The sequence below is a fragment of the Schistocerca cancellata genome, chromosome 5, assembly GCF_023864275.1.
Source record: "Schistocerca cancellata isolate TAMUIC-IGC-003103 chromosome 5, iqSchCanc2.1, whole genome shotgun sequence".
NCBI lineage: Eukaryota > Metazoa > Arthropoda > Insecta > Orthoptera > Acrididae > Schistocerca > Schistocerca cancellata.
In genome coordinates, this window is record NC_064630.1 from 704,252,094 (window position 1) to 704,276,655 (window position 24,562).

Sequence of the window (24,562 nt, forward strand, 5' to 3'; positions counted from 1 at the left end):
ATTGTTTGTGCCTGCAGATGGGCAACCCAATGAACACATTTTCAAAGTGGGCTGCTGTTGAAGTATAACTTATAACTTCATGAAACTGATAAATTGCTATCTTGTCATCTGCACATAAAAATTTCATTAGTGATCAATAAATACAAATATGCATACTGTGCGAAAATTCATTTGTATGTGCCTGAAACTGGGAGGCTGGATGCTATGTTTTTAGCTCTGACAGTTGGTTACTGCCATTCAGTCACTTGCTGTGTTGGCACTTGCTCCATGGAGGTACTCCTCTTCTTGGAGACACGCAGTGCTCCAGAGAATGCTGCAGATCCAAGAGACTGGAATAGAAGGGAGAACCGATGGAGGTACTCAAGGCACCCTCCGCCACACACCGTCAGGTGGCTTGTGGAGTATGGATGTAGATGTAGATGTAGATAGTGCAAGTCTTATTTCATTGGGCAACTTGTGTGCCGATGATGAGGATTAAATGATGATGAGGACAACACAACACCCAGTCCAAGAGTGGAGAAAATCTCCAACCTGGTCAGGAATCGAACCCAGGCCTGCTTGCATGGGGAGGTAAGCACATTACCAGCCAGCTAGGCAGGCGGACAGAATGTGCAATAATCTAGTAGGTATTGGCAAATGCAAAGTATAATGAACGGAATTTGGTATTCGGCTAATCAATATTCAACATATAGGTTGACGCTCATACAGAAAACAATAGCAACCAGCCACTTTTTACAATGTTTCTCATTTATTTAAATAGCGCTAAATAGTTAATAAAGACTTGTTCATCCATTAATCAGGCACTCTTGTATGATCTAATCCAGACCCAGTCTCCTAGTTTCTCCAGATGACTCACTCATTATTTCTAACAGTTGCTGAAAAAAATAATCCAAATAGTAGATAATTATATTAACAGAATCTTCCGTCGGTTCTTGGTAGAACAACATTATAATAATAAATGAAAAGCACCAGTTTGCTTTTGTTATACAATATTGCAGAACAAAAGCAAACTGGTGCTTTTCATTTATTAGTAGATAATTTCTGATTTTACCTTTCAGTGCTATTAGATTGCTGTAATCATAAATGTCATTAACAACTCATCTAAAATCAATGGATAAATTCTGTTTACACAACTATTTCCCTTAAACTCATCTGAAATCAATGGATAAATTATGTCTGCATGAACATTTCGCTTACATGATAAGTGTGGTATTTTATATGCATGCACAAGAATGCATTTAACAATGAAAATTACTAGAACACAAATAGCATTTACCTGATATTATTTTCTTAAACCCAACTAAAACATTTAAAAAAATAATTGATGTAGTGATTGTATTTAAATTTTCATGTGCTTTGCATCAAATTTCTACTATGCTATTTGTCTGTGTACAAAAACATGATCCATCTTGTGATACTATATACCAAATCAGTATGCATGTGTTACCTAATGTGTTGCAAAACACTGTGCATAAAAATGGGGTACTTCCAAGGCTCATACCTCAGCTTCTTTTGGTGATAGGAAGGTAGGCTCAAAAGTTTTGCATGGCCCTTGGGTTAGGGACCATTCTTGTACCTAGCAGAAGGATCGCCTTACAGTCACTATCTAATAGTACGGGGTCCTCATGCTTAGGCAAATAGAGCACATCAACTAGTTCTTTATGCTTTTGATGTGGTCCATGGTGGTCCTTAAGGAGCTTCTGGAGGCACCATTTGCTCAGAACAATTCCTCGACCGGCCAGAGTGGCCGTGCCGCTCTAGGCGCTACAGTCTGGAACTGAGTGACCGCTATACTCGCAGGTTCGAATCCTGCCTCGGGCATGGATGTGTGTGATGTCCTTAGGTTAGTTAGGTTTAATTAGTTCTAAGTTCTAGGCGACTGATGATCTCAGAAGTTAAGTCGCATAGTGCTCAGAGCCATTTGAACAATTCCTCAGAACACCCCCCCCCCCCCCAAAAATTTTTTTTTTCATACCAAAACCAAGCCACAAATTCCAAGATGACAATGCTTAGTGAACGGCTAAATTTTTATGATATATTCCCAAGATTCTGATCTTGAACAACCTTGAAAATTTTCTTGATATCTTTATCTGTTTATGAGCTACAGAGGTTCGAAGTTACCCAACTTGTACGTGTAAAACAGGCACGTAAAATCCAGTGGGAGATGGTAGCGTACGTAGTTTATTAAGTGAAGAAGTATGGAGAAATATGCTGTAAAATATCTCCCTTATCATCAAAGGTTTCTGGGAACTCCATGTTAGCTGGCCGGAGTGGCCGTGCGGTTCTAGGCGCTGCAGTCTGGAGCCGGGTGACTGCTATGGTCGCAGGTTCGAATCCTGCCTCGGGCATGGATGTGTGTGATGTCCTTAGGTTAGTTAGGTTTAATTAGTTCTAAGTTTTAGGCAACTGATGACCTGAGAAGTTAAGTCGCATAGTGCTTAGAGCCATTTGAACCATTTTTTGAACTCCATGTTGTAGTACTGAAGCACATGCAAAATTTTTGTGCATGTAAAATCTGGTCTGAGGTGAAAATGATATAGTTTTGTGTTATTCTAATTTCACACAAGCAAACTGTTGTGACTCGCCGATCTTTCAAAGAGCCGCCGCGCAGTTACGCACGTCTTCTACATGCGGCGCTGTCTGCCAGCCATGCAGCAGCAGAGCCCCCTAAGCGGCCAGCCAGCCAGCAACCGCTAGACTTGGACTCAGTTATGATTTGACTGTTAAAATGTACACACATCTTACTCTGTTTACTTGATCTGTGACTTTCATGTATTGCGTCTTCTTGAAATATATTTGTTCAACATGAAGTTATAACAACTGGCGACAAGGATGGGATTTTTCTTTTCCATCGTTGACCCACATGTTTCCATGGCTACTTTAGAGCAACTATTGAAAGGTCTCCTAGAACAGCAAACACTTCTCACAAATGTGATTCGTGATTTCGTCGCGGCATCAAATGCGGGGCGTCTCTCGTCGTTATCTCTACCTACTTTTCCTCCTTACGACGAGACGGTGGAAGACTGGTCAGATTACGAAAAACGTCTTCGACAGCCCTTCTTGACATTTCATGTCACGGACGAACAAACATGTAAGTCTCTGTTCCTTTCATGGATTTCACCTCAAATGTATCGGTTGTTGTCGCAATTGGCTCCTTTGAAAGATCCTGCGTCTTTGTTCTTTGCTGAAATGTGCTCACTTCTGTCCGCCTATTTTCAAAAGCAAACGCATGTGGTAGCCTCTCGTGTTGCCTTTTATCATTGTCAAAAACAACAGAATCAATCCTATCGCACTTGGGTTGCTGAACTTCATGGCCTCAGTAGAAAGTGTCAATTTGTTACTGAAGTTCACAAAGACTCCTACGCCGATTCCATGGTACGGGATGCTATTATCCGATTGGCGCCCAACAAAGAAGTTAGCTAATCCGACTCTAGATGAAGTCCTATCCATCGCTCAGTCTTTTGAAATTTCTCGCGCCGCTGGAGTGCAAATAGAGGCATGGGGTGACGTTGGGGAAATAAAACCTCTGTGCGATGTTGATGAAGGGTATGGCGTGTCCCCGCCGGCCAAAGTGGCCGCAGTACGCTCCCAAGCGCAGCCTAGGTCTAACCGTAAACAAACCTCTAAGAAACTGCAGCAAAAGGCATGGCAACTTCCTTCATGTCTGCGGTGTTTTACGAATCATTCATGAGAAGATTGTCCACAACGTTGGGCCGTGTGTCACAAATGCAAAAAAATGGTCATGTGTCATCTGTTTGCAAATCCGACCGCATACATGATGTTCATGAACATTACGCTGATTCTGATTCTGTATTGTCTGTCAATTGTACTTCTTCCCTTTCAGGGAAGTTATTCCTCACTGTCCAAATACTGGGTTGAGATGTTCGCATGCATGTGGATAGTGGTTCTGCTTCCACTATCATCAATTCTTAGACGTATCTTCAGTTGGGTTCTCCAATCCTGTCACCTGTCACTAGGCAATTACGGACTTACAATAAACAGAAGATTTCTCTCTTGGGACAATTTGATGCTGAGGTATCTTACAAATCTGTCATTCGCACTGTTCCCATATTTGTGGTCGACCATAGTAACGTGGAGAATCTTTTTGGTTTCGATGCCTTTCGTGTTTTTGGGTTCTCCATAGATGACTCTGTCAATATTGTCTCTGATGCTATTCCTTATGCTCAATTGGATTCCTTGTTGACGACATTTTCGTCCCTTTTTCTCCTGCGTTAGGCCGTGCAAACTACTTTGAAGCTCATATCACGCTCAAACCCATTGCTCGGTCTAAGTTTTTTCAGGCTCGGCCTATTCCTGTGGCCCTTCGTGATCAGGTCAAACGGGAGCTGGATTGTCTCACTGCTTCAGGGGTCTTGCTTCCTGTCACTTCCAGTGAGTGGTTCTCTCCTGTCATTGTCGTTGCTAAGCCAAATGGTAATATTCGTCTCTGTGGCGATTTCAAAGCCACTGTAAATACTCAATGCCTTATTGACACTTACCCTATGCCTTGACCTGAAGAATTGTTCACTAAACTTGCTGGAGGCCAGTATTTTTCTAAATTTGACCTGTCAGAAGCTTATCATCAACTTCCTCTCGACGCTGCTTCCCAGCAGTTTCTGGACCTTAATACGCCTTTTGGCCTCTATCAATACCAATGATTGCCATTCGGGGTTGCCAGCGCCCCTGCTCTCTTTCAGCAATTCTTGGAACAATTATTGCTTACTGTCCCTGGGTGTATAAATTACCAGGACAACATTGTTGTCACTGGCTCCACCACTGATGAACATCTTCAAAATCTCCGCACACTTTTTCATGTCTTACAGATTGCCGGTCTTAAGTGTAATCTTCAGAAATCAAAATTTTTTCAGGCATCTATCACGTACTTGGGTTTTCAACTCTCTCGGGATGGTATTTGTCCGCTTCAGCAAACTGTCACTGCGATCGATGCCCTTCCTCACTCTAGATCTGTTAAGAAACCGCAGGCCTTCTTGGGGAAAATAGCATACTATCACAAGTTGTTTTTACTGTCAGCTGCTTCGGTGGCTCAGCCGTTGCATTGCCTGTTGCATAAAAACGTGCCTTTTCACTAGTCCGCGTCATGCGATGCGGCTTTCCAGAAATTGAAGACTATACTACTTATCAACCTGGCCAACATCTTGTTCTTGCCATGGACGCCTCTCAATATGGGGTCGGTGCAGTCCTTGCGCACCGTTTTTCTGATGGTTCTGAACAACCCATTGCTTACGCCTCCAAAATGCTCACGAATGCCCAACAAAAGTATTCTCAAATTGAAAAAGAAGCTTCGGCCATTATTTATGCTCTTCATAAGTTTGGTGTTTTTCTCTATGGATCCAAATTTCAGCTACGGGTTCTGACCCTACCCTCTCCTGGGTTTTACGCTGTATTCAGAAGGGTTGGCCAGACTGTCCATCCGCTAAGACTTCTGATCTGTTGCGGAACTACTACGCTTTGCGTTACCGCCTCATGGCTACGGATGGTGTTATCCTACTTTCCACCGAAAATGCTTCGCCATATGTTGTGGTACTTGTGTCTTTGTGTGCTTCGATCTTGCACCTCCTTTGCCAAGGGCACTGGGGTGTCTCTCGCACAAAATCTCTGGCGCGCCGTCATGTGTACTGGCCCAGCATTGACTCTGAAATCGCACACATGGTCGCTGCCTGTGGCCCTTGTGCATCACAGGCTGCCGCCCCGAAGTCATCTTTGTCACTGTGGCCCTTGCCTGAGAAGCCCTGGGAGCGTATTCATGCTGACTTCATGGGACCTTTTTTAGGTACTTATTGGCTTCTTGTTATTGATGCCTACTCTAACTTTCCTTTCAGTGTCCATTGGATGTCACCTACACCGCGGCAACCACCAATGCTCTAGCTTGCATTTTCTCTTTGGAAGGCCTTCTGTCTACTCTTGTTACTGATAATGATCCTCAATTTGCCTCTTCCGATTTTGCGGATTTTTGTGCCTGTCATGGCGTCATGCATGTCATGGCCCCTCCATTCCATCCACAGTCAAACGGTGAGGCTGAACGACTCGTCCGCACATTTAAGGCTCAGATGAGGAAACTCCTGACTTCTTCTGCTGATGATGATGCGCTTCTCCAATTTCTGGCTTCTTACCGTTTCACCCCCATGGATGACCACAGCCCGGCTGAGCTCTTACATGACCGACACTACTTCATCTTCTGCGGCCTTCCACCTCATGGCCATGGGTGCCTTTGCTGGGCCAGTTCACCGCCGACGACCTTGTATGGGTACGGGTATATGGCAGGCGGCCAAAATGGAGTCCTGGCCGCATCTTATGACACCGTGGCCAATGCCTGTATGAAATCCAGACGGACATGGGTGCTGCAGTGCGACATTCGGACCAGCTTCGGCCTCGTGTGCTGGCAATGCCTGTTCCGGATGCCGTTACACCACCTTCGGCTCTACCTGACGCTCTGGATACTGGAATCTCTCATTACTCACAATGCAGTCTTTCACTATCATATCGGTGCCAGCACAAGAACCAGATGGCCATCATCTGTCGGAGCAACTCTACTCGCCTCCTTCTCCTACGGACGGAGACACATCGCCCATGTCTCCTGTTATAACAACCGGATTTGCCGCAATGGGCAGATTGGTGCACAGGGCCCCGGCAGATTCGACCCCCACATCTCCTGTCATCTTGACCTGTTATCATCGACGACAATTGCGTCCGTACAGGAAGCCTCCTCCTCGAGACTTTACGACTAGTCAAACAACACCTATGGACGTTAGAAATCTACAGGCCACCTACATCAAGACCTGTGCAAAAACTTCAAAGGGGGGAAAAGTGTTGTGACTCGCTGATCTTTCAAAGTGCCACCGCGCAGTTATGCGCGTCCTCTACATGTGGCACTGTCTGCCAGCCATGCAGCAGCAGCGCCACCTAAGAGGCCAGCCAGCCAGCGGCCGCTAGACTTGGACTCAGTTATGATTTGACTGTTAAAGTGTACACACGTCTTACTCTGTTTACTTGATCTGTGACTTTCATGTATTGCGTCTTCCTTGAAATATATTTGTTCAACTTGAAGTTGTAACACAAACAATCAAAATTTTACTGACCCATAAAGTTCTTTTGATTCCAGTGATGTGCCCTGCTGTGACAGGAAAAAGAAGAGAACCATCAGAAAAATGCCCAAATCGGAGAACAAGAAAGGTGAATATGCTCGTGTTTAAAATATTCTGACTGAGAAGTTTAGTACCAGCTGCATCATTCTACCTTCCCCAGAAACTTTAAAAATTTTAGCATGTGAACATATTCACAGTTTTTTATACTGAGAGAGGAGGGGAGAGTGGCAATGGCAAAGAGATGGGAAAGTAATAAATACTGGAAAATAGCAGACAGTGATTGTGATGCAGAGCAGTTGAGGAGACAATAGTAGTGTGAGAAAAACAAAGGGACATAATGTCAGTGGAACATAGATGACAGGGACAGAAAACTACCAGGAAAAGAGTGAAGGAGACAGTGCCAGTGGGAAAGGAATAGGAGGAGGGAGAAAGTGGAAATGGGTGAGGGTCAGTGATAATAAGTGATAGTTCATAACAACATCAACAAGGGAAAGAGAGAGAGAGAGAGAGAGAGAGAGAGAGAGAGAGAGAGAGTGGGAAGAGAGAGAGAGAGAGAGAGAGAGAGAGAGAGAGAGAGACAGTGGGAAGAGAAGGCACCAAGAGAAGGACAGCAGTAATAGGTGTAAAACACAACATAGAGCTATAGACAGAGAGATGCTGAATGAAATGTGTTTGTCTGTCAAGAGAGAAATGCATCAAGCCTTCAATGACTACTGTAGCAGAATAATGTCAAACGATCTTCCACAAAACCCGAAGAAATTCTGGTCATATGTAAAGACTGTTAGTGGCACCAAAATTAGTGTCCAGCTGTGGTGTAATTGCCTTGCTGGGGATGGTAATTGTCAAATAAAAGTAAATGAAAGGAAAAGTCTTTACAAATGTTTATCGAGAAAATAGTAGATGAAATAAAAAAAGTTCTCAAAACTTAACGGGTGTAACTAAAGCATGTACACAAAATTATTTGACATTATGTCTCACAGTTTAGCTCAAAATCTCACATTGTATTGGCTCTTCCTCATGATTTCTTGTGGCATTACATACTCTCGCAAACAATTTGAACATTGTTGCACATAGTAATTTCATTAATTACAGTCACCGAAGTTGTTCAAAATTATACAAAATGTTATCATTTTAAGGTTACAACTGAAGTGCAAAACAGGATACAAATTCAAATACATATTTGTTGTTTTCATGGAAATATAAGTGAAATGGTTCAAATAGACAATGCTGATTACATTTTTGTTAATTGCACTGAAACTACACAATTTATTCCAAGCATTTTTACAATGTTTTCTGCTTCAGATATGAGTACGTTATTGTTTAGTGTAGATGGAATTTTAATATATAATCCAATCATATTTATAATGAGGCAGCTAGCACAATATGCAGACAAACAGCTTCTGTGCACAGTATACCATTGACTATTCGAACCCTACCTGCAGTATTGAGTTGTAGTGCGGGAAAACTCAAACATTCAAGAAATAAGAAGGGTGTTCATATTACACAAAAAAAGCAGTCAGAATCATATTAAGAAGAAAGACTTCTGAAACCTGCAAAAACTGCTTCAAAAGACTAGGCATCTTAACTTTTTTCTCCTTGTACGTATATAAAACTATACTATATGCCACAAAAGATGGTGTAGAGTGGACTACAAATGCTAGTGAACACACCCACGACACAAGGAGGAGGAATGACATATGAAACATACCCCAATGACTGACAATAATTGAAAAAGGAACCCAGTACTCAGGTATAAAATTACTAAGAAGTTACCTAAGAACCTGTGTGGCAACATACATGACACTACGTTTTCAAAGAACCTAAAATACTATCTGGTAGAAAAGGAATGTCACTATGTTAATGATTACTGCTCATATTAAATCTTCAAATATTGTTAATTATAATCAATGATGTTGGAACAGTTAGTAGGTATATGAGATTGAAGGTTTTTGTATTTTTGACATGTCCTGTATTACATGTACATTCACTGTACACCATATAATCCTACAGGATCAAATAAAATTCAATTCAATTCAATTCAGTACCCTAAATACATGCTTTGTTTACACTGTCCACTAGTTTTGTATAGTGAATTACAGTAATTATGAAGTTATTAGATGCTGTTATGTTAAACAATAGAACAGCAAGTTGACAGTATGACAGACAGTTGTTATATGTTTATAACATTATAAAATACAGTATATTTGATGCCCCTTTTGTTATCAAACAGTTTGTAACTTAAAAATCCTAACAGCAACAAAATTAATCAATGATACATCTTCCTTCCAAAGGATGGATGTAGCAACATTAGCCAGTACTTTGGCAAGAAGTTGTTGAAAATCACATTGCATATCTCAAAACGTGAAATTATATATATGGTCATATCTAACGACTTGAAAATTAATCAAGCTATCCAAATTAATGTCAAAATCTTCTGAAAAATGAGCTGTTACATTAGACACTCACTCACAAATGAGACAGGAATTGAAATCGTGGGTACCACAGCAAAAGCTGAAATGCTTAACTCTCGTTTTCAAACGTTCCTTTAAAAAGGGAAACTTCGAAGAACTGCCCCAATGTAACCTTCAGACCACTGAAAAGATGAGTGAAATAAGTGTTAGCATCAGCTGTGTTGATGAGAAAACAGATGAAACTGTTAAAATCGAACAATAGTCTAGGGCACAATAGAATCCCTATCAGATTCTACAATGAATTTATGGCGGAGTTAGCCCGTCTTTTAATTATAATCCATCATAGATCCCACAAACAAAAACCCTTGTCCAGGAGTTGGTAAAAATGACTTGTCACATACATTTACCAGAAGGGTGGTAGAAGTGATTCACAAAACTACTGTTCAATATCCCTGACATCAATCTGTTGTAGAATCTTAGAGCTCAAACATTATCAGGTACCTCGAACAGAATGATTACCTCCATGCCAACCAGCATGGACTCTGAAAACATCAGTCATGTGAAACCCAACTCACACTTTTATCACTACATACTGAAAACCTTGGATCAAGGCAGTCAGCTAAATGCAGTATTTCTTGATTTCCAAAAAGTGTTTGACTCAGTACCACACCTACGTTCATTGTCAAAAGCATGATCATGTGGGGTATCAATTAAATTTGTGACTGGATTGATGATTTTTTTTTATACGAAGGACATAATGCATTATTTTGGATGGAGAGTCATCATCAGATGCTGAAGTAACTTCGGGTGTGCCTCAGGAAAGGCTATTGGGACACTTGCTGTTCATGTTGTACATTAATGAATTTGCAGAAAATATCAATAGTAACCCCAGAGTTTTTGCAGATGATATGGTTATCTATAGTGAAATACTTACTGAAAGAAGCTGCATAAATATTCAATCAGATCTTGATATAATTTCAAAGTGGCACAAAGATTGGCAATATGATTAAATTGTTCAGAAAAGTAAAACTGTGCACTTCACAAAATGAACAAACATAGTATTCTATGACTATAATATCAATGGATCAAAGTTGGAATTGGCCAACTCCTACATATACCTGGGCGTAACAGTTTGTCGGATATGACAGGAAAGGATTACATATGCTCAGTCTTGGGTAAGACATCTGATAGCCTTCAGTTTATTGGTAGAATGCTGGGAAAATGCAATCAGTCTAAAAAGGAGATTGCTAAGAAATAACACATGTGACCATTCTGGAATATTGATCAAGTGTGTGGGACATATACCAAATAGGACTTGTAGGGGATACTGAATGTATACAGAGAAGAACAGCACGAATGGTCACAGGTTTGTTTGGCCCATGGGTGTCACAGAGATGCTGAATAAACTAAACTGGCAGACTCTTGAAGATAGATGTAAACTATTCTGAGAACATCTACTTACACAGCTTCAAGGATTGGCTTTAAATTATGAGTCTAGCAATATGCTACAACTCCCTACATATTCCTCAGGTAGGGATCATGAAGTCAAGATTAGATTAATTACAGCATCCACAGAGATATTTAAACAAATCATTCTTCCTGCACTCAACATGTTAATGGAATGGGAAGAAACCCAAATAACTGGTACAATGGGACGTTCTCTTTGCCATGCCCTTCACAGTGGTTTCCAGAGTATAGATGTAGATTTAGATGTACGTAATTAAAATATCAGAAGGAAAAATGATATTCATTACTCCACATTAAGGTTGTCTTTAGGACAAAAACCATGTAGAAATATGTTCTCGAACAAATGTTATTAAGAGTTTGGCAATTAACTGCAAAACTATTTGGGATACAATCAGCTGAAAAGCAGCAGTGCCCTTAAAATAATCTAAATACTTTATATCAAAAGTTAGCAGACTCACAGACAGTAGAAACCTATGTGTTGACCAAAAGAAAAGACCTGATGGGGTAGAACATAACTGGTAACAGTGAATAATACTTCGATCATATAGCTTCAAAATTAAGTCTCCATGCAAAGTGGTTTGAGAAAGATTAACTACCAAGGGTAGACTACAAGCGATCCTTCTACCTAGCGCCAGTATACCTTCAGGAGAAACCCCCAGTCCCACGTTGTATGCATTCTTATGTCATACCATAGGAATAGGAGGAAATTTCAACCATCCCCACAAATTACAATTTCTTAAGTGACAACTTCTCCAAAAATGTCTCAGAAAAACCTCTAAAAGCTTTCTCAGAAAACTACTAATAATAGATAGTTCAGGAACCCACTTAAAGAAGAGATATGTCAGATTTGTTGGAAAAAATGTAGCTAACTTCTATGTGGATCTTGATGTAGTGATTGGGAGCAGTGATTAATGTGTCAATAATGTTCACCAAGGACAAGAAGTTACAAAAACACGCAGAAAAATCTATATATCCTAAACGGGACTGAGAGAAGGTTGCCTCATTTCACAGCCAGAAGCTACAATCATTTAAGGCAAGTAAGGGATACATACAGGAAATGTGATTAAAGGTTAACTGACATTCTACAGTGAGTCATGAGACATGTTTTATAAATGTGGAGGTTTCCCATAAATTCACTCATGGCATTTGATCCCATGGATAGGAAGCATGGGAAGCTGAACTAGGTGGACTGAGCTAAGAATCTTCTGTTTCCGTTTGAAGTTTTTAAACATTTGGATACAAAAATCTTCAGAAATTATTGTGTTTAAATGCACTCCAGATGGATTAGACATGCAGGGAAAAAATGTCTCAAATATCTGCTACATTTCAATTGCATGGGACCAAAAATAGTCAAATTCTTCAGAAGAAAATTATGTATTAAGCTCTCTTGGTTTTTAGGATGTAAGTGTACTTTGGTTTCTAAAGGGATGAAACGAAATAATCATATGGAAATGGAATGATGATATGGTATTATTGCACAGATGACCCCTCTAGGGTTTTTCAGTCGACTGGTGCAAGTCTCTCTATTTGACACCACTTAACGATTTACAGGCCTTTGTGATGGAGAAAAGATGAAATTATTACAACAATGCAAACATCCTCGAGTGAAGAAAATCTCTGACCTCCCCCAATCTAGAGGCAGTGATGCTAACCATTAGACAATGGTGCTGCATACTCTTAAGGAGATGAGAATATTAAAAGGGTATGGTAGTTCTCATGTGGAAAGCAGAAAAATAAATTGAGGAAAATTCAATACATGGTTTTCTGTGTAATAAGAAAAATAACTGCTAACCCTGGCAAAGCATATTAAAAGAAAACATTTTACTGTCACTAAAATTGCAGTGAATTATAAGTAATTGGCATTTCCACACAGAAAGAAGAAAAGGGGAGTGGAGTTATAGATACAAATTAAAACAGAATAGTTCTTAGCCTTGTGAAACATCTGTTAAACATCTGATCTTCATTTTGTCATAAGAAGGTATTGTTGTCATCATCCACCCTAAAACTATAAATGTGATAAAGAATTGAAAAAAAAAAATCTTAGGATCCAGACCTTCAGATTCATAGTCTGTGATTTACTAAATAAGCTGCCAAGGCAACTGGCTAGATGTAACTGAATATAATTTATTTCCATATTACAAATGCAATAGTGTTCCAGATAAAATGCTTCTCTATGTGGCATGTTTTGCAAGTGAGCTCCTCCATTTTTTCATAGCATCATCCAACAGAGCTCAAATTACTCATTTGGACAGCATAAGTCAGCAACTCTGAACCTAGTTGCAACATGCAAGTTGTTGAGACAGCCAAACAGAGTACACTAGTCAGAAACTCCAACTTATTTGTCAGTTAGTTAACTGGGGGACTGGCCAGTTTCAATTAGCTCATGTAAAAAAAAGGTATGTAGCATAATTGGTTATGGCAGCAGAGATAAAAGTAATGTCAGGAATCTACTTAAGTGAAAGCAACAAGCAAGCTGAAGAGACATCCAAAGAGAGTAAACTAATCAGAAACATCAATTTGCTTGTCAGTTAACTGGGGACACCGACCAGCTTTTATTAGCCCATCCAGCTCTACAAAAACACCTACATAGTAGAATAGATTGTGGTAGTAGAGGTAAAAGTAATGTCAGGAACCTTCTGAACAAACAGCACCTGATGACAGTAGGTATAAAGCAAAGAAAATACTATAATGGCCCTAATGTAAGCTGCTTCTGAATGTAAGCCACACTCTCAATTTTGAGGAGAAATGTATCATACTATCTATTTACCCTATTTACAAAAACTGTTCATAATATGGTCCCTCATGCAATCTATGCTGCATGGCTGCTGGTTGAAAAATACCACGAAATAAACAAGCCACTGCAAAATAATGGCTCTGAGCACTATGGGACTTAACATCTATGGTCATCAGTCCCCTAGAACTTAGAACTACTTAAACCTAACTAACCTAAGGACATCACACAACACCCAGCCATCACGAGGCAGAGAAAATCCCTGACCCCGCCGGGAATTGAACCCGGGAACCCAGGTGCGGGAAGCGAGAACGCTACCGCACGACCACGAGCTGCGGGCAAGCCACTGCACCTCGCTTTTCTAGACCTCCAAAAAGCTTTCTAGCCTGATTAATGCTTCAAGAACATGGCATTCCAAAGTACTTTTCTAACAGGGAATGACCTCTGTATGATGAACCGAGGAACTAAGTCCAAGCGACTGCAGTAGCATGCAGTGACTTTCGTATCACAGTAGGAGCCCACCAAGGCTTCACCTTATCACCACTGGTGTTCACTCGTGTGACGGACACTGTCACATCAGACCTGCACATACAGACTGCCATGGACACTTCTTTATGCTGATGATGTCATGTTGACTGTGGGAAACAAGTCTGATCTCCAGTGCCTAAAACGAGAGTGGAACAACCAACTTGCATGGCATGGTCTTCAGCTCAACAAATAGAAAACTGAGTACATGACGTCAGATTTACAAGAAGCTGGATCCATCAACAGTGATGGAGAAGATCTATAAAAAGTATCAAAATTTAAGTGTCTTGGTTCTCCAATCGCTATGATGGGCAACTTACAGACAAGGTCAACATGAGTATGCAGGCAGCCTGGATGAAGTGCCAAAAAACAATAGGAATCACCTGCAATCGTCAGATGAAGGACTATCTGGACTGTCATCTGTCCCATTGCTCTCTATGGCACTGTTGTTGGTCAGCCACAAAAGAGGCAGAATGATAACTGGAAGTCATGGGGACAAAGATGCTTAACTGGACAGGTGGCATCACTCAACTGAATCACATTTAGTATGACATTATCAGGAAATCTTTTGAGGTTACACAAAGCCAGAAGAAAATGTGAGGAAGCTATCTGTGATGATTTGGACATGTGCTGTGCACAGAGGATAATACTATTGCAAAGACAGCGTACACAGCAGAAGTCATGGGAAAAAGCTCCAAGAGACAATGAAGATGGCGATGGGCCAAAACTCTGCACATTAACCTGAAGGCTGTACTCTTCATTCAGACATGGCTCATGATCAAATGAAATGACAAAGTGAATCCACTCAGCAGATCCTGCCACCAGGGGACAAACAGTAAAGAAAAAGAAGTAGTTCATAGCATGGTACATAGATTAATGTTTTAATGCAAATAAATTACAAAGAGATACCATGCCTCTAATTATAGTCTTCACTGATGCCACTGTTAACTTCATTACAAGTATTTGTTTCAGCACTCTCACTCTCAGCATTTTTGTCACACTTCTTCTAAAATATGTTGTCCTCCCAGTGGTCTTATGTGGTACGAAAAGGAAATCAGCTCAAACATAAGACTATAACTCTCTTATTGGGCAGCATGCCAAACCTTTGAATAAACAGTAGCTAGCCAGTCTATAATTAATTCTGTTGTCAGGAACAGCATACCATTAACCCACCATGACAAGAAAACCTGAGAGATGAGATAATTTTCACACCTTTATAGTACACTTTTGTAGTGCTCATAATGTCACGAAAGACCGACATTTTGTCTGCCTGGCCAATCTGGTGTAGAGGATAAGACTGCAACGGCCACATTTGGCTTACTTGGTTCTGGAAGCTGGTGAGTTTCTTGGTAAAATCTTCTTGCAGTCTCTGTGCTGGAGAAGTACTTCTTCAGACAGAGGCCACTTCTATGCATTAATCTGCAGCTCCAACCTGATAATCTCATGGAACTCTGTCTGTTGTATGTTTAGGTTCTTTGGAATTTCCAAGGCCTGTAAAAGCGACAGATATCCCATCTTTCCTTTTCTCCAATACAAATGAAAACTTTTGGGCCTCTGTAGGATTTTATTGATGGAATGGCAGTTAGTAGCATATTTTCCAATGCTACATGTAAGATTTATCCAAACCATAGTCTTTGGCAGCTTCTCTATTCAATGTACTTTTTGTGGAATGAATAACTGTTAGTTTTGAATTTGCATCACAACTTTGCCGAACACCATAGTTTGTTGATTATTTTCTTTCAATGGTCGAACTCATTGGTGAAGATTAATATTTTCTCTTTAGTTAGACAAAAATTGTGCCTCTCCTGTCATGTGAAATAATGGAAGTGTTAGCACAATAGTTGTCACTACCCAAATTAAATGTCAACTATTGAAGACAGTTACAATGTTAACTCATACACAATGATTAATTTTCAAACACTACTGATATTTTGAACTATGAAATGGGCATAACTGCTGAAGTTTCGATTATGTGAAAATTTACCCATACTTCCAGAGTTGCATACATAATTGGCACTCCCACTTTTTTCTGGCCAATACGATAATACGGACAGTCAGACTTTAACTGGTACTTGCTTGGTTATTAGTAGGGAAATGCTGGATAACTTGTAATAACTACAACTTGAAATCAAATAGCTGGATATTTTTAAGAATCTTAAGAAGTTTTCACACCATTGTTTTTGAACATTTTTTCACTGCAAACAAGGTATCTTCAAACATGTGAGTAAACATCATCAATTTTGTGACTAATTTGAATGTATGTGTGGCTTAGAAAAAAATGATGAAGAAATCTTTGTATTGAAACACTTGCAGTATAAATCTGTTTTTCCTCTCACAACCACAGTGGTCTCAATAGTGTTTCTTAGAATTTTTGTAGATTTTAGGTACCCTTTGGATGAACTACAAAACATAATAGCAGAGAGGAATCCTTGCCTATTGATTACAACGTTTTTATAACTCTCTATAAAATTGAGATGTTTCAGGAGTGAGTAGTAGCAATGCAGATGAGAAAAATATTTATCATATCTTTGGGAAACAATTCACAGCAGAATCAGAGGGTAAAATCACAACTGTGTAGTTGGAAACAAAGTGAAAACAATTGCTGCAGGAAATTTCCTTGATGTAACTGAAGGTGGTTGAAGCTAATAGTGAACCCTTTGTACAAAATAATGATTTGGAGGAAACTGATAATACTTTCACAAGACTCTCTGTCGTGAAGCACAGAACGAAGAAAACAAAAAATAAGAGTGCTGTTGACAGAAGAAACTCCTAGATTGGAGACGTATTGAGAAAAGAATAGTGATTATCAGAACAAGGCTATTTTTAATCTTGGGCCCAAAACATATTGATACAAATTATGAGTAAAATTAAGATTTCAGACAAGGATAACATGAATCCAACCAATAAATTCTCTAAGTATGGCCCGTCTAACAATTACTAAATGAAAAAATGGATGACATTTTGTTAGAGGAATGTAAATTTGTCAGTGGACGAGGAAATGATAGCATATTAGGGAAGACAAGGAGCAAAACAACAAAGGTGTGGTAAAACAGATAGATCTGGTTATAAAGTTAGGTGCAGTCTGTTCCATATCAAGGTGTGAGAGCTGGTAATGCTATGTCATAACTTGGTCTTGGAGGATCTGTTGTCACATATCTTGACAGCAGCCTGGAACAAAAAAGTCATTTATAATCCCTTTTTTTAAGAACTTATTTACATATTTTAGTTTTTTGGGAGAGCTAAAGAGTTCATGGTATAATGCTACCAGTGCCATGAGTAGAAGATAGAAAACAAATGTGTAGGAGAGAGACATTATTACTGCCATGTGACTGATCCTAGCCAAGGAATTACTGACTGAGCCTAACCAAGGAATCACTGACTGATCCTATCCAAGGAATTACTGACTGATCCTATCCAAGGAATTACTGACTGATCCTAACTAATGAATTACTTTGGTGACATACACTGATCAGCCAGTACATTATGACCCCTTACCTAGTAGCTGGTATGTCCACCAGTGGTGATGCATTGTGGCATGGAAGCAGTGAAGCCTTGGTAGTTCACTGGAAGGAGTTGGCACTGTGTCTGCATACACAAGTCACCTAATTCCCATAAATTCCAGGGGGGGGGGGGGGTTTATGAGCTCTGATACAACATTCAATGACATCTCTGATGTGCTCAGTTGGGTTCAGATCTGGTGAGTTGGGGGGAGGGGGGAGCAGCACATCAATTGGAACTCGCCACTGTATTCCTCAAACCACCCCATCACACTCCAGGCCTTGTGACATGGCACATTATCTCGTTGAAAAATGCCATTGCCGTGTGATCCTTCAATTTCTCCAGGCGTATTTTATGATGAAATAAATCTTGGGTGAACAGCCGGGTATGAGTGTGCATAGGACACAATATTTCGGCAATCAACCACGTTGCAATCATCAGGTGTGCTGATGTACTGTGTAACAGAGACAAGGTGGCAGCAGCTCCATTATACTCTGGGGAACATCAGCACACCTGATGATGGCAACGTGGTTGATTGCCGAAATAATTGTGTCCTATGCACACTCATACCAGGCTGTTCATCCAAGATTTATTTCTTCAATGCCATTGCCGTCGGGAAACATGATCGCCATGAAGGGGTGTACATGGTCTACAACCATGTGTATGGTACTCCTTGGCCACTGTGGTGGCTTACACAAGCTCCACTGGACCTATGGATACCCATGTGAATGTTCCACAGAGTATAATGGAGCTGCTGCCACCTTGTCTCTGTTACACAGTACAGGTGTCAAGGAGCTGTCCTCCTGGAAGATGATGGATTTGCACCCTCCCATTGGCATGATGAAGAACGTATTGGCATTCATCAGACCACGCAACACACAGTGGCCACAGTCAAGTGAGCATTTCAGTTGTAGTTCTTGATGTCGTGTTATTAACATTGGCACAGACATGGGTCATCAGCTGCGGAGGCCCATTGTTAGGAGTGTTCGGTACACTGTGTGTTCAGACACACTTGTACACTGCCCAGCATTGAAGTCTGATGTTAGTTCTGCCTGTCCTGTTTTACAAGTCTGCTCAGCCTATGATGTCCGACATTTGCAATGAGGGGCGACCGCCCAACCCCATGATGTCTGGATACGATTTCACCCTGTGTTGAAGACACTCACCACAGCAGTCTTCGAACATATGACAAGTCATGCAGTTTCTGAAATGCTTCTGCTGAGCCTTCAGGCCGTCACCATCTGCCCTCGGTCACACTCAGACGGATCATGCACCTTCCTCATTCTACACATGGACAGCACACTCACCGACACTGCATGCACTGTGCTTGTTTCTGACTAGCAGTTATTCTTCGCCAGGTGATGCTGCTATCACTTGGACAGGTTTATATTGATAATAAGTCAGTGGCCATGATGTTCTGGCTGATCAGTATATAGCAATAATGATGTAACTGTTGCATCACACCGGGAGGCGTAGCAGCTGCAGATAAATTCAGAAGATGGGGCAGATGGCTAAGGAGAAAAATAAAAATTAATTGCCCATACTGTGTCACTCCTTACAAATAATCCATTTGTGGTGTGGATCACCTGGATGAAAATATCACCAAATACAGAATACAAATTAGAGGTTAAAAGAGGTACTGGAAACAACATTTCCTTTAAATGCATCAGTACTGAATGCTTGGCAACTCCTCAGATGGAATAAAAAGTGAAAGAAGGAATCCAAAGTGCACGGGGGAAACTTCAGATCATCTAGCATTCACAGGGCAAGTAACTTATAAATACGCACTAAAGTGTTATCAAAAATGTTTGATGGAAAAAGAGTGAAAAAACTGACCTCGGGGAAGATCAGTTTGGATTCCACAGACATATAGATACATGGAGGGCAATACTGACTATACAACTGATAGTTGAGAAAGGACTGAGACAGGATTGTAGCTTACCCTCAATGTTATTCGACCTGTACTTTGAGCAAGCAGAAAAGAAAACTATGGATAATTTGGAAAGGGAGTTAAATTTCAAGGAGAAGAAATGAAAATTTTGAGGTTTGCCAATTACACTTTAATTCTGTTGGATGTGGCAAGGCACTTGGAAGAACAGTTCAATGGAATGGACAGACTTTAAGGTAAATATCAACAAAAGTAAAATAAGGGTCAAGGAATATAGTCAGTTAAATCAGGTGATGCTGAGGAAATTTGATTAGGAAATGATAAACTTAGACTAGTAAATGAATTACGCTATTTGGGCAGCAAAGTGACTGATAAAGTAGAGAGGATGTAAAATGTAGGCTGGTTATAGCAAGAAATGAGTTTCTGAAAAAGAGGAATTTGCTGACACCTAATACCAGTATAAGCATTCAAAAGCTGTTCTGAAGATTTCCGGAGAGTAATCTTGTAGGGAAGTGAAAGGTTGATGGTAAGCGGTTCAGACAAGAAAAGATCAGAAGCTTTTGAAATGGACTGCTATAGAAGAATGCTGAATTCTTGATGGGTAGATCGAATAAAAAATGAGGAGCTACTGAATAGAACTGGGGAACAAGAAATTTATGGCACAACTTGACTAAACAAAGGGATCTGTTGACAAGACATATCCCAAGGCATCCAGAAACTGTCAATTTGGTAACGGAAGCAAATGGGAGGGTGGGGGTGGGGAGGGTAAAATTGAAGAGGGAGACCAAGGCTGGAATGCAGTGAACAGGTTCAAGTGGATGAAGGTCACAATGTTGTGAAAAGATGAAGAGACCTGCACAGAGTAGATAGCATGGAGAGCTGCATTGAACCAGTCTTTGGACTGATAACCAGACTGCCAGCAACAAATATATCTTAGGTTTGCTAATTGGTACAGTAATGTTATGACCACCGGAGTGCATTAATATAGTTTGCATGTAGTGTTGTTACCTGGTAGGATATATAAGGGGTGTTAACAATGCCAGATGTTAAATGATCACTGTGAAGGGGACAGAGATGCTGCGAACTGGAGTGAGCCAACATTAGTGAAAGGGGCCTCACAGTGGGTCTCCATTAGGCAGGCTGATGGAATTCTGCAATATCTAGGTTTTTTGGGCCGTTGGATGTAACAGTAGGCTGATGTTGGATTGCATGAGAAAGTGAGGACAGGCATATTCGGTGTAAAGATTCTGATTGACCATGTCAGACCACCATAAGGGAGGATTGCTGTATTGTGCACTAAGCACATCATAACACCTTCACATCTGCATCTGCATCTGCCTTCCAAGAACAAGTAATTGGTTTCCTTCAACATTTTGCATCATCCAACACCATTGGTCAGGGATTAGCACCAGCCATACTAGTGAATTACTGTAGGCTGCCGTTAACACAATAACATGAACAGCTGCATTTGGAATGGTGCCATGACTGGGAAGCATGGACTGCAGATGAATGGTGTTGCATTGTGTTCAGTGATGGATCACAGCTCAGCACTACCCAGATGACCACCATCAGCAAGAATGGTGGTGGCAGGAGGAGAGGCCCATTTTCCTGCAAGATCTGGGAGAAGCACAGCAGTTTACTCCTGGTGCCATGCTGTGGGTAGTTATTAGGTAAATCTTCTGGTTATAGCTGGAGGTGAATGAGGGAACTCTGATGATACAGTGATACATCACAGACATCCTCTGCCCTCATCTTACCTCATAGTATTGCGGTGCCATGTCTCAACAGGAGAATGTTTGTCAACACATGGACTGTGTCTCTACAAAGTGTCCAAATGATGTTGAGGTACTTCTATGACCATCACGATCCCCTTCTATTACCATCAAGATCCCCAGACCTGTCCCAGATATAACATGTTTGTGGCCTGCTTGGATGTCAACTCCATTCTAGTGCCAGTATTCAGGATATCACGGACCAGTTACAGCAGTTTTGGGCAGCTTGCCACAGGAGAGGATGCAGTGGCTTTATGAAGCCCTTCCCAACCAAATCAGTGCATGCTTCCAGACCAGAGGAGGTACTACATTACACTGATAGATGGGCTTGTACTGTGGAGTTATTTGTACATTTGACAACATTGTGTGTGTGAAATGTTGTGATTATTTTTACAATGTCCCTTCAGGGCAGCTGTTCCAAAAGTGGAACATCCAAGAAAATGTAGACACATACCCTTCTGAGAAGGTTGTTTCAAAAGCGGAACACGCTAAAAAATAGACTTTTTTTTTATGCAGAAATTTCTGTATGTACAATGTTTTTGGATGACAAAGACATAGGAATCCACAATAAAACAAATTTCTTAAAGAAAAAAAGTTTGTCGCAAATGGGCTAATATGAGACTTCTCAGAAGAATCAGGAGATTTTTTCATTAATCAATTGCTGTCCTATTACAAGGTTTAGTGGTTGAAATACCTGTACTAGTGGTATGACATGGAGCTGAACATAAGAAAACTTACAGTGCCTTATTGCATGGTAAGGTCCTTGTAACATGTTGCATAGAATTTTCAAGTGAATTAGATACACTCATGACATTGCAACAGCAAGTTAAGTAGAAAACTGTTCCTGGTGATAGGAAGAAAGCATACGTCACACACATCTACAGAATAATGAAAATCCACAGAATTTTATTACATACTGCAGCACAAACATACTGATCTATTGGGAACAAAACTTGCATGGTTACTCAACTCACGTTCTTCACACATGGTATTTTAACCCCTCAACCATGTTCCAAGAGTTCAGCTCAGGATCCACAGCAGCACTATCACTGTCCTGTATGAACTGGAGTTGTGCAGGCCAATTGCTTCGCTGTGCGTGCTCCTCGAACTGAGTTCTTGCTGCCCGGCGCCGCCGTGCTGCACAATCTTTGAACGGTGCTCGAGCCCGCAGTCGGCAACATTCAGGAGGTCCTAGAAATGTATTTAAGAGTTGTGTATCAGCTGCAAGGGTTGCACTACCAAGTGTAAGCATAATCTAATCAATGTCACTGATGTTTCTGTGTGAAACAATTATTTCATCATGCAGCTAACTTTGTTCAGACAGGAGTAAACATGTTAAAGTGTACAGCATCCCCATCTTTGTGTGATGAAGAAACTGAAAGCTTATTAAATGAAAATGGTACTGAGTGGTTCAGTGATAGCTTTTCAGGCAGTTGAGAAGACAGAGATGATGAGGACTTTAATGACTGTGTCTGGTGACAAAGGCGAAATTGAAGAAATGCTGTCTGCTACTACTAGTTCTACAAGAATGTAGTTTGAGAATTGTAGTGCAGATAGGAGTAAATTTGCAGTTTCTCTGACTCTGCTTGATTTTTTAAAATGACAGGTTGATAACAATGACAAATAATGAGATGAACAAATATATTAAGCAGTTTGTAAGGTCACATGTGGACTCACTGAACCAACAATTGTATGAGCACAAATGAATACCAATGAACAATGGAGAGTTGCATTTTTTGTTCACAATGCTATCCTTAAATAGAAAAGTTCAGAAACCCATTTTGAAACATATTAATCATGGAAAGAAATTCTTTGAATATGATTTCAGAAAGTAGATTTTTCATCAGGTTAACAACAATAGTTATTAAATGAAATACTCTTGTATTCCTGTTAAATTATACAAATTGAAACCGATAACTGGCGATACAGATAGCCTTACCATAGGTGCAACCTCAGCAGAGGGGTACCTATTGAGAGGCCAGACAAATGTATGATTCCTGAAGAGGGGAAGCAACCTTTTCAGTTGTTTCAGGGGCAACAGTCTGGATGATTGACTGATCTGGCCTTGTAATGTCAAGCAAAATGGCCATGGTCTGCTATTATTGTGAACGGCTGAAAGCAAGGGAAACTACAGCTGTAATTTATCCTGAGGGCATGCAGCAACTTTACTGTATGGTTAAATGATGATGGTGTCCTCTTGGGTAAAATAGTCCCCTATTTGGATCTTTGAGCAGGTACTTCTCAGGAGGACCTTGTTATCAGCAGGGGGGAGGGGGGGGGGGAGGGAGCCATAACTCCACACACACACACTGGCATTCTACAGATCGGAGCTTGTAGTGTCAGATCCCTTAATCGGGCAAGTAGGTTAGAAAACTTAAAAAGGGAAATGGATAGCTTGAAGTTACATACGGTGGGAATTAGTGAAGTTCAGTGGCAGGAGGAACAATACTTCTGGGTCAGGTGAATACAGGGTTATAAATACAAAATCAAATAAGGGTAATGCAAGCGTAGGTTTAATAATGAATAAAAAATTGGAACACAGATAAGCTACTACGAACAGCTTAGTGAACGCATTATTGTAGCCAAGATGGACACTAAGTTCACACCTACCACAGTAATAGAAGTTTATATGCCAACTAGCTCCACAGATGATGAAGAGATTGAAGAAATGTATGATGTGATAAAAGAAATTATTCAGATAGTTAAGGGAGGCAAAAATTTAATAGCCATGGAGGACTGGAATTCAATAGTAGGAAAAAAAAAGAGAAGGAAAATTGGTAGGTGAATATGGACTGGGGGTAAGGAATGAAAGAGGAAGACGCCTGGTAGAATTTTGTGCAGAGCATAACTTAATCATAGCTAAGACTTGGTTTAAGAATCATGGAAGAAGGTTGTATATGTGGAAGAGGCCTGGAGACACTGGAAGGTTTTAGATAGGTTATATAATGGTTAGACAGAGATTTAGGAACCAGGTTTTAAATTGTAAGACATTTTCAGCAGCATATGGGTACTTTGACCACAATTTATTGGTTATGAATGGTCGATCAAAACTGAAGAAACTGCAAAAAGGTAGGAAATTAAGGAGATCAGACCTGGATAAATTGAAAGAACCAGAGGTTGTAGAGAGTTTCAGAGAGAGCATTAGTAAACGATTGACAAGAACAGGG

At 40.5% G+C, this 24,562-nt stretch overlaps 1 protein-coding gene across 1 annotated transcript in view; it reads right to left on the reverse strand.

Annotated features, from left to right (window-relative positions):
* Positions 1-22,374: 22,374 nt before the first annotated feature.
* The window catches only part of LOC126188772 (PC-esterase domain-containing protein 1A-like), a 222,053-nt gene continuing 219,865 nt past the window's right edge, over positions 22,375-24,562 (reverse strand). The window contains exon 9 of the mRNA XM_049930384.1: positions 22,375-22,586. Within this exon, the coding sequence (XP_049786341.1) occupies positions 22,375-22,586 (212 nt within the window). The remainder of the gene's footprint in view (positions 22,587-24,562) is intronic.